The sequence below is a fragment of the Perognathus longimembris genome, chromosome 24 (genome assembly GCF_023159225.1).
Source record: "Perognathus longimembris pacificus isolate PPM17 chromosome 24, ASM2315922v1, whole genome shotgun sequence".
Taxonomy (NCBI): Eukaryota; Metazoa; Chordata; class Mammalia; order Rodentia; family Heteromyidae; genus Perognathus; species Perognathus longimembris.
The window spans coordinates 2,993,456-3,014,143 of NC_063184.1; the positions used below are offsets into that span (position 1 = coordinate 2,993,456).

General features: G+C 45.3%; 1 protein-coding gene across 1 annotated transcript in view; it reads right to left on the bottom strand.

Moving 5' to 3' along the window:
• Ankrd50 (ankyrin repeat domain containing 50) overlaps window positions 1–16,394 on the bottom strand; it is a 33,527-nt gene extending 17,133 nt beyond the window's left edge. The window contains exons 1-2 of the mRNA XM_048333543.1: window positions 16,187–16,394; window positions 13,215–14,446 (exon numbers count right to left, since the gene is read on the bottom strand). Coding sequence (XP_048189500.1) covers window positions 13,215–13,726 — 512 coding nt within the window. The 5' untranslated portion in view covers window positions 13,727–14,446; window positions 16,187–16,394. The remainder of the gene's footprint in view (window positions 1–13,214; window positions 14,447–16,186) is intronic.
• Between the last annotated feature and the right edge of the window lie 4,294 nt (window positions 16,395–20,688).

Consider the following 20,688-nt stretch of genomic DNA (forward strand, 5'->3'; position numbering starts at 1 on the left):
GTCATGGCATGGGTTGGTTATGGGGAGGTCATAAATTTGCCAGAGGATTGCAGTTCAAAGCCAGAGTAGCCAGGAAAGTCCTAAGATGCTTATCTACAATTACCCAGCAAAAAGCCAGAAGTGGAGCTGTGGATCAGGTAAAGTGCCATTCTTGAACAAAAAAGCTTCAGTAAACATTCTCTCTCTTTCTCTTGCTCTTTCTCACAGACACACACACAGACACACACACACACAGACACACACACACACCCCTCACCTCAAACTCATGGACCAGGAGGAAATACAAGCGTAGAGGTTATGAACCAAGGGGTAGCTGGATCAGGAGAGTGGGACTTCATGACTGGGATCTTAGAGTCCTGGGAAAAGATCTTTTCTAGTGATCCTATCCCTTATGAGAACAAAGCATTAACCAAGAAACACAAGTCTCCCATCTTCTTGTGTGTTTCCTTCTCTTGTGACTTCACTGCACATTGCTAGACAAGGTAGTACTATGAATGATTATTGATAAAACATTTCCAATAGCTTAATGTTTTTCAGTAACATCCAAATACATTTTCTACACTTATTACAAGTGACCTTGGTACTTAAAGGATGTTTAGAGTGAAGCATCACGTATGCTAGGGATGAGGCTCTGACTCTACAGGGAGGTCTTGGGGTTGCTGGAGGCACACTAGTAAAGGGGACCCTGGGCACCTGCTGCCAATGAGCTGAGAAAGTCTGGTTTGTCACTAGCTCCAGCCATTACCAGAAACCTAAGGACAATGAATTAGCTTTCTCAGGAGGGAAGCATGTAAAATTGTGAGCCCAAACACCTTCTCTCTTTAAAGACAATTTTCTCAAGTATCTGTTATAGTGAGTGCAAGATGACTAAGACAGTGTAATGACCAGATTACCCATCTTGAATTTTAGAGCCTGAAACCTCGCAATTACCTGCAATATTTAGCATTGAGATGTTAGACAATTAGGGGATTGGGCTCAATGGTAGAGAATATGCCTAGATGTGTGAGGCCAAGTCACTAGAAGATTAATCCCAAACATCTAGCACTTTCTAAATCATCTAGGAGCACAGGAAGACCTATCTGCCTACCGTCTTATTAACAAATGATTAAATTCTTCAAAAATTCAGACTTTATAACAGTGTTTATAGAGAAGATGACTTTTTTGTCGTTGTTGCTGGTTGTTGGTGCCCATACTAGGGCTTGAACTCAGGGCCTGGGTGCTGTTACCCTCAAGGCTGGCACTTCACTACTTGAGCCACATCTCCACTTTTGGCTTTTTGCCGGTTAACTAAAGATAAGAGTCTAATAACATTTCTGTCTGGACTGGCTTCAAACTGCAATCCTTAGATCTCAGCCTTCTGAGTAGCTAGGAATACAGGTGTGAGCCACCAGTACCCCACTCTAAATGCGGAATCCATATGTCTTGTCTTCTTTCAGAAGGACATACTTAGAATTCTTATTTTCTTTGGAACAAAATCATCCACCCAATACATTAAACAGGAAGAAGAGAAAAACACAATTAGATAACTAAAAATAGCACCTATTACATTTACCAAAACATAATAAAAAAAACAACCCTTGTATACAATTGAGAATGAAAATCAGGCCAAGAGTTTGATTAAAATGTAAAGTAAAATTCATGTCTGAACTTCTGATGAAGGAGTTGCAATAACTTCATTATCTTTAAATAGTTGTACAGAGGGGTATTGATTCAACACATCAATTTATGAGTACAATGTCATATTTCCATAAACTGCCCTTCCCTCTGCCAAAGCAACACAGGGAAAAAACGAAATATGGAGATAAAAGGAGAAATGAAAAACCTAGCAGTCAGAGGACAGACATCCTCGGGCCTGGGAAGATGACAAGCCTGGCTCTGCGGGCGGGGCTCCAGGCAGAGGCGGGCACAGCTTGGGCTCCCTGTGATCAGAGCAGCGGTGGCATGGAAGGCACAGAGCTGGCCTCAAGGGAAACAGGACCCGAATCCACAAAGATCTTGAGCCAACATGCCACCTACAAAACCGCCAGTAGCAGCTTAGAGTCAGAACTTGGCGTTTCAAAATGCGGCCCTCACTGGAATCTCACTGGAACCAGGAAAGAGCGAGGCAATCCATCACCATGACAGCAGGAAGAGTAAAGCGGCAGAAATATGGACCGTGCGGGGATCACAAGAGGAAAGGGGAAATAAAACTCCTCGTGGTCGGAGAGGACGCGAAGGCCACTATCAGCGTATGTATACACACAGCCACGGTTAGGTCCGCCCGGGAGAAAGGTCCCTTTCCCTTTTGGGTTCATTCTGTGCACGTGGCCCTCTTTCCAGGTCCCCATGTGTGGCGGCACCTGGGGGCAGTGGGTGGTCCCCCAGGCTCCACCTCCACCTCCACTGTGGCCATGTTCCACCCCCCCCCCCTTTCATCTCTCTCCTCTTGCCCTGCTCTCTTCCCCCCACCCCCAATCTTTCCCTGAACCACATGGGCTTTTCCTTTCAGCAACCCTTGCACTGGTTACTAGGGAGGAAGAGCATGATGTCAAGGCCAGCCAAGCAGAAAGGAGGGAAGATCCCATATTTAATCCAATCCAAAATGGCCAGGAGCACAGGTCAAGGATAGAGTACAAGACCCTGGGTTCAATCCCTAGGAATGAAAAAAACAAAAATAACAGCCACAAAACTCAATTACTTAAGATAAATCATCAATCAAAAAGGTAAATAAAGAGCCACAGGAACCAGATAAATTGTAGGAGGTGCCAGGCACCAGAGGCCTGTCATCCTAGCTACTGCAGAGGCTGAGATCTGAGGATCACAGTTAGCAGCCAGCCCAGGCAGGAAAGCCCGGTGAGACTCTTATCTCCCACTAAACAGCAAAAAAGCTGGAAAGGGAGCTGGGACTCAAGTATCCTAGCCTAGAGCACAAAAGCTCAGAGTCAGCTCTCAGGCCTGGAGTTCAAGCCCCAGGAGTAGCACAAATAAGTAAATAAACAAATGGTAGGAGGTGGCAAAAAAGAGAAGAAAATAGGTTATTCAGTATGGTCTGCATTTTTGTAGGTGTAGGGGGCCGCTGAAGCAAGAATTAAAACTTCAGAGAAGTTTTCTTTAGACAGAAGAGATTTTTTTCTAAGAAGTGAAATACAGATTACTGATTTCTTCTCAAGGGTCATTTGCTCAGTTGAAAGCAAAAACTGATTACTGGCAGAGACTAAGAATCAGATGTGGTCCACCCAGAGGGACTCTATCAAGGGAACAAAACCAGGAAGGCTATTAGAGGTCAGCTGGGTGTCTTTTAAAGTACAAATGTGAACTGTCCTGACCACAAGACTAATTTTCCCCAAGGTATGTTTGCTAACTTCTGGGCTGTGCTTGAAAGAATGGGAAACTAGGTCAAGTATGTCTAAAGGCCAACATGAAATCTCTCCTAGTCTGTACATTGGAAACAAAATTCTGCTAAGGAGAGGGTGCTTGTTTTAAACAAAGAACTCAAAGAGATTTTTAAGAGTTTGGAGGGATATGGGGCAGGAAGCTACAGAGCTAAACCTAAATACTACTTGGGAGGGAAGTGTATTGTTGAGTCATAAGAAACAGAGAGGACATCTACAGGCTCTGGTTAAACCCTTGAGTGGATCAGAGCAGAGGACAGGTGTTAACCAGAGGCCTTATGAGAACCAGAGCATGAGCCCCAGCCAGCTGAGTCCTAACTTTCCCAGCCCTTTCACCAAGCTGCCCAGGAGAGGACAGGGAAGGTTCTGATTTAAAAAAACGAAACAAAAAACCAAGGACAACCTCTGGAAAGAGAATGCTTCAATGTACACACACGACAAAGGAAGTGGGGGACAATGGAAGGGTTGCCTCTGATCATGAAGCACTGGACACCTAAAGGGTCATGTTAGATTATAACCCCTTGTACTACCATTTGCACATCAAAAATGAGTTTAAAATATAAATAAATAACTTCTGGGGCATGGCAGTCCTCTAGCATTTTTATAACTAAAAAAAACCACTAGGAAAAACCAAAAACATAAGATCAGTAATCTATAGGAAAAAGAAACAATAGATAGAGACATCAATAATTCAGATATTTTCACTAGCATACACTAAAATAACTGTGATTAACATGTTGAAGAAAATGGTCAAAAATTGGTAAAACAGAGAGCTTGAACACAATGGAATCTTAAAAAATTAATCAACTAAAATTCCATGCTATTCAAGAAAACATATTATCCCCCATCAGGAACTCTGAATGCATTTGACACCAGCCTGATTACAATAGAAGGCAGGAACAGAAATTTAAAACAAGAAGTCAATAGAAAATATCCAAGCTGAAGCACCAAGAGATGAGTGGAAAAAAAAAGTGGAGCATACAGTTCCATGGTGCAGCACAAATGCAAAGAAAAAAAAAAGAAGGCAGAAATATCTCAAGAAATGATGTATTATATGCATATATGCAAATATCACAGTGAAGCCAGATAAAAAATGAACAAGACATTCGTAACACTTAGAAAAGCATCAATCCACAGACACCTACTAAAATGAAAACAGCAAGAAACCTCAAGACAAAAAAAATCTTGAAAGAAACCAGAGGGGAAAAAGACATTATCTTCAAGGTAACAAAAATTATACTTTCAGCAAGTTTTTCAACACAGGAAATACCTTTTAAAATGAAAGTGGTTGTGGGTTAACAATGAGTAATAATAGTAAGAGTAAGGTAATCATAATAATAAAGTGATGATGATGATGATAATAATGCTAGTAAGGTTGCCCATTAGGAGTCATTCTACAAAAATGACTAGCATGGAGCACTGGTGGCTCATGCTGTAATCCTAGCTACTCATCAGGCTGAGATCTAAGGGCCATAGGTAAAAGCCAGTCTAGGCAAGAAAATCTGTGACACTTTTTTTTTTTTTTGGTCAGTTGTGGCCCTTGAACTCTGGCCCTGGGCCGTCCCTGAGCAATTCAGCTCAAGGCTAGCACTCTACCACTTGAGCCACAGCTCCACTTCTGATATTTTGGTGGTTAATTAGAGATAAGAGTTTCAGGGACTTTCCTGCCTGGGCTGGCTTTGCATGGCAATCCTCAGATCTCAGCCCCCTGAGTAGCGAGGATGACAGGTGTGAGCTGTACAGAGTGGCTGTGTCACTCTCCATCTCCAGTTAGCCACCAAGAAGCTGGAAGCGAAACTATGTCTCAAGTGGTAGGGCACCAGCCAAGCCCTGCGGTTCAAGGTCCAGGACTGCCATACATACATGCATAAATATATAAATAACTAAATAACATTAAAGAAATTTGAAAATACCAACAAACCAAATCTAAATGAACAGAAGGGCATGTGATTCAACAATGTAACCTACAGATTCAATACAAGCCTAATTAAAAATAAAAATCCCAAGAATGTTGTGTTCAGCTTCTTACAATATCTCACATTGTGTAGTGCTGGAAGTTCCAAAGCACCCTGGGAAGGGAATGAGAAGTTTAGAAAGCAGTTGCTATGTTGGTATTCTTTTGAGAAATCGTGTTGACCTCACAGATCTCTGGATGAAGACCTTCCACTTTGAGAAGCACTAATGGGTGACCAGGTCACACTGTTCCCATCTTTATCCCTCTAGAGCCCCCACAGATCCTGATTTTGCTTCCTATACAACAAAAAAGTATATGGATAAATAGCAAATAAAAATGCATTGCATGGATACATAAGAAGAAAATTTTGAGTATTCACCGGAATATCTATCCTATCAACCCACTGCATTTCCAGCTACCCCCTCCTTAAAAATATTACTATTTAAATTATTATTCTCTATTATTCAAATATATTATCCTGTAATATCATTTTCTTTCTTGTTCATTTTTTTGCCAGTCCTGGGGCCTAAAGTCAGGACCTGGGCACTGTCCCCGACCTTCTTTTTGCTCAAGGCTAGCACTCTACCACTTGAGCCACAGCGCCACTTCTGGCTTTTTCTGTTTCTGTGGTATGGAGGAATAGAACCCAGGGCTTCATGCATGCTAGGCAAGCACTCTACCACTAAGCCACATTCCCAGCCCCTATAATATCTTGCTTTCTAAAACAACCTTCTCCAGCTACTTCTTAACTTCACTATTTCCCATTCCACTAAACGCTTCCAATATTCTGTCTACATGTTATTTACTCTTCCCATTCACTTAGGGCCCAAAGTGTCGAGCTTTACTTTAAAGTCTAGCTTTATCTCAAGATGTTCTCAACTCGGGAGAGATACTCCGTAGCTGACCCTTCCCTCCTTCCAGGCACACTGGTCACCTTTTCACTCAGCTGCCCCCTGGGCACACCAGCGGCTGTGCCCAGCCAGTTTTACAAACTGTTCACTTCTAAAGCACACCGAGGTTCCTATCTTGCATATCCTTTCTTCTTTCCTTACACAAGCTCATTAACTACCATCTCTATCTCACAGGCACCCCAAGTTTATATGGGATGGGAGCCTCTCTTCTCTGCTTCTCAGCACTTACAAATCTGCTTAGATATCCAATGCTGAACAGCTGCAAAAATGTAACTCCTGACTTCCATCCCTGTCTCATCTTTATTCCTCCCTGTTTTCTGCCTTTCTGTGACTAACCATTCTATTCTTCTAGTTTCTCAGGCCACAATTTTGTTGTTGTTGTTCCTGGGGCTTGAACTCTGGCCCTGGGCACTGTCCCTGAGCTCTTCAGCTCAAGGCTAATGCTTCAACACTTGACCAGCTCTACTTCCAGTTTTCTGGTGGTTAATTGGAGATAAGAGTTGCACAGACTTTCCTGCCTGGGTTGGCTTTGAACCGTGATCTAGTCTCCTGAATAGCTAGGATTACAGGCATGAGCCAACAGCACTAGTGTCCAAAATTCTTAGAATCATACTTGACTATTTTCTCAAAGCCTACATCCAATATGCTATCATATAAGTCAGTATAAAAATAATCAATCTGGGTATGGGTGGCTCATACCTATAGTCCTACCTACCCTAAGGAGCTTGAGATCTGAGGATCACAGTTAAAGCCAGCCTGGGCAGGAAAGTCTGTAAGACTTTTATGTCCAATTAACCTCCACAAAAGCCAGAAGTGGAGCTGTGGCTTAAGTGGCAGAGCACCAGATTGAGGAAAAAAGTTAAACTAGAGTGAGATGCCCCAAGTTCAAGCCAATCTCCTACTTGCTACTCCATTTCAGTCACAGAAGTTCACTTGTTTTCCTGGAAAACATGAAAACAACTTCCAAACATGTCAGGGCACTGCACTTCCTATCCTTCCATCTGACGGGCTCATCAGACTTCCCTCACAACACCCTAACACTCTCACCTACACAAAACAGAAGCCCTCTGCACCCCAGCACATCACTTCCTCTCCTTACCTTGCTTTGATTTTCTACATAATTGTTATGTTATACCTTGATTCCTTAACACTTTGTCTTGGTACCTGCTCTAATTCTCAAAAATGTGAATTCATTAAATGCAGAGGAAGTTTGTCCCTAATGTCATTCTTGCAATCTTCCTGATGCCTTGGAGTTCTGTGTGTGTGCTGGTCTTGGGGCTTGAACTCAGAGCCTGGATGCTGTCCCTGAGCTTTTTTTTTTTTTCACTCAAGACTGGTGATAACATGAGCCACAGCTCTACTTCTAGCTTTGTACTGGCTAATAGGAGATAAAAATCTCATAGACTTTCCTGCACTGGTTGGTGTAGAATAATGATCCTTAACTCTTATCCTCCTGAGTAGCTAGGATTACAGATGTGAGCCACTGGCACCCAGCTCTAATATAAATTTGATAAACGAATAAATCAAAGTAGATTAGAGGACACAGAAACACAGATGTGTGTATAAAGTGGGTATATGTATGTACGTGTGTGCACGTGCATGTGTGCATACACACATATTTCACAGGAGTAGCATTACAAACAAATCATGAAAGATGGGATATTCAATTGTGTAGGAAGGAAAAACTTTACAACTCAAAAAATAATCTACTATAGGAAAAAGATTGATATACTTCACTATTTTATTTTTTATTTTATTTATTTTGCTGGTCCTAGGACTTGAACTCAGGGCCTGGGCTCTGCCTCTGAACCACTCTGTGCTCAAGACTAGCACTCTACAATTTGAGCCACAGCACCACTTATGACTTTTTCTAAGTAGTTTATTGGAGATAAGAGACTTGTGGATTTTCCTACTGGGCTGGCTTCAGATACAAGTGGCTAGGATTACAGGAACGAGCCACCAGTGTCCGGCACATATTCGATTTTTTTTTTTTTGGCAGCCCTGGGGCTTGAACCCAGGGCCTGAGCACTGTTCTTGGCTTCCTTTTGCTCAAGGCTAGCACTCTGCCACTTGAGCCACAGCGCCACTTCTGGCCTTTTCTGTTTATGTGGTGCTGAAGAATCGAACCCAGGGCTTCATGCATGCAAGGCAAGCACTCTACCTCTAAGTCACATTCCTAGACCCATATTCAAGTTTAAAATATCAAAACAAAACTGTTACTAACAAAAAAAGTCCTTTGAAACTATGCTACAGCTTTATATTCACTTTCCAAAATATAAACAACTTTGAAAATAAAGCAAGTACTAGAGACTTACAGGAATAGACACTCAATGCACACTACTTACTACAAGAGTACAAACAAAGCAGGGGGCCTGTGGCTCATACCTGCAATTCTAGCTACTCAGGAGGGGATATCTGAATATTAAGGCTCAAAAACCAGCCCAGGCAGGAAAGTATGTGAGACACACACCTCCAATCAAACACTAAAAAGCCAGAAATGGAGCTGTGGCTCAAGTGGCAGAACACCAGCCTTGAGGAAAAAGCCCAGGGGCAGTGCCCAAACCTGGAGTTCTAGATCCAGAATATATACATACACACACACACACACACACTCTCTCTCTCTCTCTCCCTCTCTCAAAAGACTGAATGGAAATCCACCTTAGAGTAAAAACAAGTGAACCTGAAAACAATGAGACAATTTAGTGAAAAGTTACATGAACTAAGATGAAAAGACAAATACATGTATAAAATGTTATGTAACATACACCATGCAATAGTTGGACAATAGACACTGTCAAAGGGATCTTTTAATTTAACAATATTAAAGAATGGGTGACAACTGTCTTAAGCAGTCTTGGTTATATGAGCCATGCTGCAGGAGTGGAAGAAGCCCCCTCTGTTCTGAGCCCCTTTGTCACGTGTGATGGAAATAGCCCTGACAGGATAGGTACCAACCTACATCAAACTATCGGGTCTGATGCCATAGTAAATGTTAAAAAGCAGACAGCTCTTTATTAGTACATTATATACTAGCCTGGTCTACATTAAAAGTGACCTAAATAACCACATTTCCATTTTCTTTTTCAGTTGGGTTCAGACAAGCTCTAGATAAGCAAGCAGTATTAGGTGCCCATTCAAATGATAACTAGTGATCTTTCCATGCAACACACTACACAAAGTGCTACGGTGCATATAAAAAATTCATTAAGATGCAGATGCTTAATACAGGAGACAAGATATATACATAAATAACTATAAAGTAAGATAAAAACCTAGAGACAAAAGTGAACAATTATAAATACCCTAAGAGGTATGAAAAGATTAGCAAGAACATTCAAGTTTCCAGATTCCTATTTGACATAAACAACAGATGTCAGTTTGGACTCCCAGTTCTCAATCGTGTGTGTGTGTGTGTGTGTGTGTGTGTACATGCTGATCCTTGTATATGAACTCAAGGCCTTGGTGCTGTCCTGAATTTTTATGCTCAAAGACAGTTCTCTCCCACTTGAGCCACAGCTCCATTTTTGGCTTTTTGATGGTTAAATGGAGATAGAATCTCCTGAACTTTCTTGCCTGTGTGCTGGCTTCGAGCCAGGATCCTTGGATCTCAGCTTCCTGAGTAGCTTAGCTTAGGGTTACAGGCCTGAGTCCTGGCGCCCAGCTCAATCTTTTTTCAAATAAGTCACTTTGCCTTTTAAACCTATTAACACAACTTTCTTTTATACTCTCAAAGTCTAAAATTCATTGTTTAATTTTTCATCACAATTTTGTTCCATTATATTTAATGTATAGTATTTAGAAAAGTGTTTTATTTTTAATATTAACATTACACAGAAAAAACTTGTTATTCTACATGGAAAATGTGCTATCAGAGAGAAAACTCATACCTGGTTCTGGCACATTGTTTGCCAGGAATAAAAGCAGGGAAGGATATAACCAGGAACAAACATTTGTACTTCCCGGCACCAAATCCACTGTATTTCTGGAAGGACCAGTGGCTTCAAGGTCCATGGGAGAGTAAGAGTCCCACAGCAGTGCCTATTTGAAGGAAGCAGCCATCTTCAGTTCTGCCACGCCCACTTCTTAGTTGTCTAATATACCTAGAATTCATTTTACATTTATAGGGCTAATAAGAAACTCTACTTCTAATGCTGAGACTAGAAAAGACACACTGAAAATACCTTATACAATTCTGTAATAAAAGCCAGGGGGAGGGGGGAAAGGGGAGGGTGAGAAAAATCAACCTTCAGTTCTCAAAATCAAATGAAATATCATTTATTTAATTCCTTTCACTAACAGAAAAGGGTAAATAAAAAGAACAGTAGACGGGCCCCAGTGGCTCAGGCCTGTAATCCTAGCTACAGGGGAGACTGAGATCTGGTGAATTGCAGTTCTAAGCCAAAGCCAGTGTGGGCAGGCTGTGAGACCCTTATCTCCAAATAACCAGCAAAATGCAGGGCTGGAGACATGATACTAGCCATGAGCAAGGAAACTAAGTGAAAGTGAAGAGCCCTGAATGAAAGCCCTGCTAATGGTGTGCGAGCACACACACACACACACGCACACACACGCGCACACACACACAAAAGGAACTGTAAACGTACACAACTATTTAAAAATTAAATAATTTAAAAATACATGAAATCAATCTGTCATTACTCATTATTCCCTTTAGCAGACTGAATAATTGTATAAATGCTAAAATGCTAAAAATGGAAGCTCCCTGAAGGCAGGTAATTGTATGTCCTAACTACCTCTTGCATCCAGCTGAATGTCAGCTAACACTGAAAATGTTCTCAAAGTAGATATTTCAGCACAACTGTACTTAAGTCAAAATATCTGCTCAATAGTTGCTATGAGAATTGATGAATGAAGCTGGGAGCTGGTGGCTCACGCCTGTAACCCTAGCTACTCAGGAGGCTGAGAACTGAGGATCATGGTGCAAAGCCAGCTCTAGCAGAAAAATTTGTAAAACTCTATCTCCAGTTAACCACCAGAAAACTGGAATTGGAGCTGTGGCTCAAAGTGGCAGAGTGCTAGCCTTGAGCAAAAACTCTGGGACAGTACTAGGCCCTGAGTTCAAGTGCCATGATCGACAAAAAAAAAAAAAAAAGAATTAATGAATGAAGGTCAGAAGAAATTTTTTGACAATGAAGCTAAGGTACAGTACACTCTACTCTGTCTGAAGGAAGAGAAAGTGGCGTTTAAGTTCCTTTCATTATTCTGTTAGGAAGAAAAGGTAATTTCAATAAACTGGCTCAAGTGGTAGAGCAGTAGCCTTGAGCAAAAAACTTTAGAGACAACACGCATACACAGACACACATGCACACATATACATACAATAAAATATAAGGAAAAAATACTGAAGCCCAACTCTCCCTTGATCCTGCCTCTGACATTTGTGCCACAGGCCTTTCTTAACAGATTTCTTCATTAATCTACAGGTAATGTAACAATTGAACCCTTACTCTGATGGCTAAAAGGAATTTAAAAATTTACCTTTTTTGGCTGTACTCACATATTAAAATCCTATAAGACTGTCACACTTCTCAAATCAAGTCCTTTAGCTGACTTTAACAAGTCCAGCACCACCTGAATTCTACTACCCAGTCCTTCCTAACTCTCACTTATAATGTTAATCTGAAACACACCCTTAAATCACATTGACACACCCCTGGTTCTTAGCCTCACCCCACAAACTTCTAAACCACTCCTCATAGAGTTCTCCAGGGAATTCCTACAATTACATATTAGACATACTTCAAATCTCAGATCTGCTACTCACTAACCTAAACTAAAACTATGGGCAGTTTTCTTATGTGCTTTCTCTCTTTCTGTTTCAAGTCATCAATAAAATAGGAAGAATAAGAGCACCCACCTTACAAGAGAGTTAGGAAGACCAAAGATTTGCTAAGCACTTACAATAGTGACAGACTGTGCTACCATTATTATTAACCACTTTCATTATCACTTTCAAAATTTATAGCTTTCATACAGATTTGAGGACAAGTAGAAACAGTAGAAACAAACGTTTACCCTTCTCTAAACTATTCATATTCCTCCTGTAAACAGAGACACACAGACCTCCTGTGCAGAGTGTATGATATGTCATGGATGCAAACTCTCCTTGCTAAAGCCCAGGTAATGCTGAGAAGAAAAAGGCAACATATGCAAGAAAGCTCAAGTGAGGCCCTGACAGCACAAAATAACAATTTGTCTGCTACTTTTTACAATGAACAGAAGAGCAGATACACTCAGATTATTTCCAAGGAATGATGTTTTCTTGAACACACTTACGAGTATGAAACCACTTTGAAATGCTACTTGCTCCCTTAGACCAATGCTTACCTGAAAATGCTTACCTGGGAAAATGCTTACCTGAATTTAGGGGAACAAAATGTTGTGTACCATTCAATAAAGCATTCAAGTGACTCTAACCTTTCAGTATTTTCTATGTAACACCACACACATCACTCAGCTTTCCAACTGGTTCACAAAGGGAGTGACCCCTCCCTGGAACACTAGCAAATTCTCTGCAGATTCTCAATGCCAAGGATTTGTTAGGGAAAAAAAGTTTTCTTACTAAAAATCACTACTATAAACAAAAACAACTCAACTATCAAACAACTACTAAAAAAATGCTACTATAAACCTCCCGGCAAACCAGTCTCCTGTTCTTTCCGGCAGGGAACTAGCTCCCTGTAACACAGGACAAACTTCCCTTACCAAGTACAGGTACTGTTTGAGAAAGTCAGCTTTCTGTTATCCAACAGCAAAATCAAGATTGGCTTTTAATCCATAAATTATGCAACAATATAATATAAAACCCAAACAGGTATATTATCAATCAGTGGCAATAACCAACTGTACAGCCTGCGTGAAGGTAGCTCACAATGGTTATAAAATGAATGAATGAATAAAAACTAAAACACTTTGCTGCCTAGAAACTGCACAGGCCACACCTGGCATCAGGGTTACCTTTTGAAGGCCTCCGCGGGGTTCCTCTCACACTCCCCAGGCTGCAGGAGGCTTTGTACTGCTGGGTCCCTCAGCTTGTCCTCATACCCTTGGAGCAGCCCACTGCGGCAGATCTGGGCCACCAGCCCTCTGATAAACCCTCCAACACACAAAGTGTCAGAGTCCTGGGCTTTGCAGAAATGAAACGCCAAGGCCTGGCGATGTAAACCTCTCTGCAAGCTTGTCGGGGAACTTGGCCATAAGAGCTCAGTGCAGAGGGCTGTCTTGCCACTGCCGGGCCCTCCGACCAGCAAAACTCCCCAGGCAGCTCCTTTGCCAGAGACAGCACCAGTGTTGTTCCCGGAATTCATGACATGGGATGGGGTACTGGCAGTGCTGTTACAGCAGTTGGTCTTCTCCTGGAGGCAGTGCTGAAGCTTGTGGAAAACCCACTCCCTACAGTAAAACTGCTTTCCTTGCAGTAAACTTGTCTGGGCCATTTTGCAGCCTTTCTCTTCCCAAGGATTAGTCATATTAGGGTTTGTTTTTTTACCTTCAACCTTCACTAGGATCCGAATACATCAACGCTGGTCTTTACATCCCTTTGCTCCTGACTTGCATAAGTTGATTCTGAATGACAGAGTAAAATTCAACAGCCACAGAATCTTTTTGGCAACAGAATGTGCAGGGCACTATTTGGTTCCATCTTCTGGATAAGCAGAGAACACATACACCAGTTCAATTGCTTAACTGATGAGAAAATGCCTGGTGCCAAAGTTCAGCAACACTTTTCCTGCATCTCTTTGGGTTATAGGGCTCCATGGTTCTATCTAGAGGTCATGTGATTGTGGATGTTTCAAGTGTACAGATGAGACAATGCATCTGGAAGACTACTGGAAAGCCTAAACTTTCAAATTAAACAAAATGCTGCTCCAAATTCCAAGTGCAAAACCTGTATCTGAAAATTAGACACAGAAAAGCTGTCCATTGTCTTCAAGATGACACTGACACAGTTCATAGGTAGCACTGAATCTCTTCATGAAGGATGCCAGTTTCAGGACGCTGGGCAAGTGCTAGGCATCGTCTCAGATTAGTCTGCCACACAGCAGAAAAGGCAAAGTACTTTGAACACCTTCTTAGTTGGAAGCCTTCTTCAAATGCACCTTTCCAGACAGTAAGCAGATGGCTAATAAACCAATCCAGAGGTTCCTTAATGTTAAAATGTCCAGGAAACCAACAATTTCCATAAGTAACTAAAATAAAACAAAAATACCTCAGTCAGTGCAACATCATGTTAAAAGCTAATATATCAAAGGATACAGGGGCTGGCAATGTGGCTTAGTAGTAGAGTGCTTGCCTAGCATGCATGAAGCCCTGGGTTCAATTCCTCAGCACCACATATACAGAAAAAGCCAGATGTGGCACTGTGGCTCAAGTGGTAGAGTGCTAGCCTTGAGCAAAAAGAAGCCAGGGACAGTGCTCAGGCCCTGAGTCCAAGCCCCAGGACTGGCCAAAAAAAAAAAAAAAAAACCACAAAAAAAACAAAACAAAACAACAACAACAAAAAAAACCCAAAGGATACAATTTACTTAAATTAACCTCACAGAACCAAATACTTCATCTCTAGCACTTTCAAAAAACTGGACAATTTACCCCTAAGGAAATTCATTTTCCATGTAATTTTTCCTCCTTTAGGGAAGACAACTTGCCCTTTTATAACCCTCTTTGAATCTAATTCAACTACAACTTTAAAACCTCGCTATATAACATGAGAGGGGGAAAAAGACACTTTATGCATCTCCATTAACATCCTTAATCCTAGCCAAATAGCTCTTTCTGGCGAGTTTGATAGAACAGCGCCACTAAGAAGCTCTATCCGCTTGCACGGTAGTCAAGTCGGGCTGGGACTACTTGATTGGCCACACTTCTTTGTTGATAGTTAGCAAAATCTAGGGAAAAGAACCTCAGGGTTTTAGCTGGGTGGGAACTGGGAGGAAAAGAAAGAAGAAAAAGGAAAAAACAAAACAAAACCAAAAAGGGGGCCGGGTGGTTGTCTGTACAAGAACAGCAAATGACACCCAAGTCCATCCTGCATTCTGCTGTCCTCTGCACCAAGGGCGGGGGTTCGGGATAGGGGTCAGCGGCAATCCCACTTCCTCCAAGGCTAGAGATGGGGGGGGGGGGGCGGTCAGGGGTACAGTCTCCCACCAAGCACCGAGGCTCAGGTTGGGGACAGGGTTGCAATCTTCCACTGAGAACAGGGGCTCGGGATGGAGATCAGGGGCACAGATCTCAGATCCGAGACAGAGGGCTCAGGATGGAGATCCGGCTCAATCTCCTGCCAAGGAAGTTCAGGGGCTCAGTCTCCCCCCAAGAACCGGGGCTCAGGAGGAGGCCAAGGGCTCCATCCACCTCCCACGGTTGACGGGTCTCGGGACCGAGCCCTGACCCCATCGCCCACCAAGAGCCCGGGGCTCGCGATGGGGTCGGGGCGGCGTCCTGCCCGCCTTGGGAGGGGGAGGACACACAGATGGCCGGGAGGGGGGGGTTCCCCCTGGGCGGCGGGGAAGGGTCGAGGGCCTCGCGAGCGCCGGCGGGGTTCGCCCACGGTTCCGGCCTGCGGTTCCAGCTGACAGACAAAAGGAACCCCGGGGTCCCCGGCGACGGGAGCCCCGCGGAGCGGCCGGGGCCGCCCCCGGAGGCCGGCGCGGGCTGGGGCGAGCGGCCGCCCTCCGCCGCCGGGGCCGGGCCGGGCGTGTCTTTTGTCGGGGGAGGGGAGCGCGAGGCTGGCCCGGCCCGGCCCGGGCAGGGCAGGGGTCGGCGGCCGGGTCGCGGGGCACCCGCGCCCGTGCCCTGCCCGCCGCGAGCGCGGGGAGGGCGCGGACCAGGGGCTCCCGGCGGTGGGTGGGGTTCGGGCCCCGCGGCAGCCCCTGAGCTTCCATCCGGACCGAGCAAGGGAGGCCCGCACCTCACTGCCGCCGACCCCCGGGTACCTCGGCTCCGCGGCGGCCGTCGTCCGCGCCGCCGGCTCCGCCTCAGGCACTTGCTCCGCACCGCACCGCGCCGCAGACAAGCGCGGGTCCCGGGCACCCACCGCCGCCTCCGCCGCCGCCGCCGCCGCCCGCTCGCCGGCAGGGACACGCTAGCCGCCTCGCCAGACCCGCCTCCAGGATCCCAGCGACTGCCGTGCGCCGCGGCCCGGCGGCCTCGGCCTCGCGCGGCCCCACCCCCACCGGCCAACCGCCGCCGCCGCCGCCGCCGCCGCTGCCCGGGCAGCGCCGCCTCCCGCACCGCGCGCCGGCCCCGCCCCCGCGTCGGCCCCGCCCCCCGCGCGTCGCCCCGCCCCCGCGTCGCTTCCCCAGCCCCGCCCCGCCCCCCGCCTCTCTCCACCCTTGAGTCTGTCTGTCCTCAAGCTACGCTCGCAACGTACGGCCCCGCCTCCGTACGGCCCTTCTTCGGCCACTTCAGGCTCCGCCCCCTCCCGGCCTCTCTTCGCCGTGGCCCCGCCCAGTCGCAGGCTCCGCCCCCACCCAGCCGTTCTTCACCTTTGGCTCCGCCTCCTCCTCAGGCTCCAGTCCCACCAGCCCGCTCCACCGTTGCCCCGCCCCCGACTCGGCTTTTCTTCACCCCCTGACCCCGCCCACCCCCAGGCTCCTCCCTCGCCAGCCGAGGGCTCCGCCCCCACCCGGCCTTGTATTCCTCTGGCCCCACCCAGTTTCGGGCTCCGCCCACCGTCGGGCTCCGCCCCTCCCGTCCTTTCTTCGCCCCGACCCCGCCCTGCCTCAGGCTCCGCCCCGCCATCTGGCTCCACCCCTCCCCGCCTCGCCCCCTGGCCCCGCCCCACAACAGGCTCCACCCCTGCCACGCCACGCCCGCCTTTCTCCAGCTCGGCCCCGCCCCTGGCCCGCCCTCCCCGCCCCTCCCACTCCCAGGAGTGTGCCCACCGGCCTGGAGTCCGGCGTCGGGCTCCGCCTTTCCCAGCGGGGCGGGGCTGCTCCCCATTCTGCGGGCCTTTGTCTTCCTGGCGGGAGGGGCGAGGCGAGGCCGGGTCGGGCCTGGGGCTGCTGAGGGGACCCCGCACCCCCGCACTCCCGCATGCACTCCCGCCTCCGCGCCAGCCAGCCAAGCGGCCCCCTCCAGTGACGGGCGATCGGGGCTTCCCATCCGAAGGGAATGCCGAGGGGGTGGAGCCGGGCGCGGGCCCTCCCCCCTCACCGGAGGCGCTCACCTCAGCGGGGCGGGGACTCCTCTCCAGGGTAGAAGGGGTGTCCTGACAACAGATGTGTACGTGCGTGTGTGCTGAGTGTGTGTGCATGTGTGCGGTGTGCATGTGTGCACGCGTGCGTCAAGTGTGTAATGTGTGCTTGTGTGCATGTGTGTGGTGTGTGCGCGTGTGTGCATGTGTGCTGTGTTGTGTATGTGTGCATGCGTGTGTGTGTTCTATGTTGTGTATGTGTGTGCATGTGTGTCCTGTGGGGGGTGTGCGCGTGCGTGTGTGCTGTGTTGTGCATGTGTGTGCATGTGTGCATGTGTCCTGTGTGTATGTGTGTGGTGTGTGCATGTGTGTGCTGTGTTGTGTATGTGTGCATGTGTGTGTACTGTGTGTATGTGTGTGGTGTGTGCGTGTGTGCTGTGTTGTTTGTGTGTGCATGTGTGCGCGTGTGTCCTGTGTGTATGTCTTGTGTGTGTGGTGTGTGCAGGTGTGCTGTGTTGTGTGTGCAGGTGTGCACGTGTGTGTGTGTGTGTGTGAGTTGGCCCTGGGGCTTCAACTCAGGGCCTGGTCTCTGTCCTTAAGCTTTTGTTCAAGGCTGGTGCTCTGCCACTTGAGCCACAGCTCCACTTGCAGCGTTTTGCTGGCTAATTGGAGATGAGCATCTTGGAGACTTTCCTTCCCCGGCTGCCTTTGAACCATGGTCCTGGGACCTCAGCCTCCTGAGGATTTTAAAGGCAGGCTCCCGGCTACAAGTTGCTTTTTTTTTTTTTTAAGCCCCCACTTTACATCCTTCAACAAAGATTTTTAGATGAGGAGACAAAGCCTACCATAGTTTCTAATTCTGTTCATCTTAATGGTTCAAACAACAGTTGAATCAATGGTTTCAAATTCCCAAACTTGTATATTAACAATTGTATATTTTCTTATGTATATTATAGTTAAATTTTGAGTACAAAACACCCTTTAATCTGGTTAGAAACGAGAGCTCCATCAAAAGAGTCTCCTCACAAAAGATTTGAGGTATTTAAAAGCGCAAATAGGAATTTCAAAATTAGGTCTTTTGTAATGATTACATTTTTAAACAGAACATTCATTTCCTTATTTGGCAGTGATAAGTTTCCATTTCTAATTTAAGCTCTGTTTTCAATCATTACCATGCCTATAAGCTGCAGATTGGAGTACTTTGATTTTAGGGGGTCTTAGAGGAGCCACTTTAGTCTTCTGTGTACTCTTAAGTCTTGTGTGCACTGTAGGTCCCCTGGTGCGGAAGGCCAGCTCCTGAGGTAGATCACCTGCCCCTGAAGCTCAGGCCCCTGAGACCCAAACTCCACACAGCCAAAAACAAAAACAAAGTCAAGCTTTCAGGACAGTCACTGGAACTCAAACTCCTGTCAAAAACTCTTGACTATGTGAAAGCATCCATCCTACTGTTTGTATTAACAGACCGTCCCCCAGTCTACTTGGTGCTGGTGGCTCACACGTGGAATCCTAGCGAGTCAGGAGGCTAAGATCTGAGGATTACTGTTCCAAGCCAGCCTTGGTGACAGTATAAGAGATTCTTATCTCAAACTAACCAGCAAACAGCGCAAGTGGAGCTGTAACTTAAGAAAGTGATAAAATGCTAGCCTTGAGCAAAAAAGCTCAGGGACAGTACCCAGGCCCAGAGTTCAAGCACCAGGACCAGAATACACACAAAATGTCTATTAGTGTCCTCATTCATTATATTGGATTCTTCTAAATGCTTTTTCTTCCTTTTTTTTCTGTGTGTGTGTGGGCTGGTCCCAGGGATTGAGCCCAAGGCCTGGGTGCTGTCTCTTCAGATTTTTGCTAAAGGCTTGAGCCACACCTCTACTTCTAGCATTTTATTTTGGTGGTTAAAAATCTCCCAGATTTTCTTGCCCAGGCTGGCGTTTGGACCTTCATCCTCAAATCTCAGCTTCCTGAGAAGTAGCTGGGATTGCAGGCATTAGCCAGCAGCACTTGGTACTTCCCTTTGCTTCTGCAGGTTTATAAAGCAGTTTAAATGGCCTGTGATCAGCCTCAAAAATCCTTCTCAGCCTTTCACCTGCTTTCCCCCGATAAAGGTCAGTCCTGAGAGCTCTCAGCACCACATTTTAAATATTTGAGAACAGCTGGAACTGACTCAGTAATGTTACATTCCTGACTCCTGTGCTGTATGATCATATATAATAAAGCAATAATCCCATATAATTATACTAATTTGAAACACGCTAAATGTCATCTGTCAAGGTGAACTTTTACAACTTTATTATGGCCACTCTACAATTCTCTAATGAAATTTCAATGAAACATTATTAGGTCATTTCATTGTTGGATTGGGTTACACAGAATTTAATAATTTCACAAGTTCCCAAGTAAATGCATGATATGGTTTTTTTCCTAACCTCAAACTCTCTGCTCTTTCTTTCTTCCTTCCTTTCCTTTCTTTCTTTCTTTCTTTCTTTCTTTCTTTCTTTCTTTCTTTCTTTCTTTCTTTCTTTCTTTCTTTCTTTCTTTCTTTCTTTCTCTTTCTTTCTTTCTTTCTTTCTTTCTTTCTCTTCTTGTAAAGCCACACCTTATTTTTTTTCTTTCTTGGAATTTCTGTAAGTAAGCCAGCATGCCTAGACATTCTACCTCAGGAAGGTAACTTGTGTTCATTTGCAAGAATAATAGATGACAAAGCACAAAAATAAATGAAACAAGGAGTCCGTGGGAAAAACACCTAAGACATTTCCTTAAGGCCAAAGAAATCTGTGTCCCAGCTGTCCCTATACAAGAGCCTAGAATGACAGATGTGTTCAGCCATCAAAATCTGGAAGGTGGAGCCAGGAACTGGTGGCTCACACCTGGAATCCTAGCTGCTCAGGAGGCTGAGGTCTGAGGATCACGGTTCAAAAGATGTCCAGGCAGGAAAGTCCCTGAGACTTTATCTCCAATTAACCACCAAAAAAGCTGGAAGTGGAGCTGTGGCTCACATGGTTGAACACAAGCTTGAGCAAAAAGCTCACTGACAGTGCCAAGGCCTAGAACTGGTACACACACACACAAATACCTTTTAGGTGGACACAGTCTATATTGTAGTAGGGCAAGATTGTCTGTGTCCGCTTAGTAACTTCTCAGAAAGCTTTCTTTTGGTTGTTTTTCTAAATTAGGCTGAATGCTACATGGCCACCAAATGTCATCTACTCATTTATTTTATCTAGGTATTTACATTTTTTAAATGAACACTCTCAGTTGGCTTAATATAGGATCATTCCTTTGGGGAGAGGTAAAATTGATTTT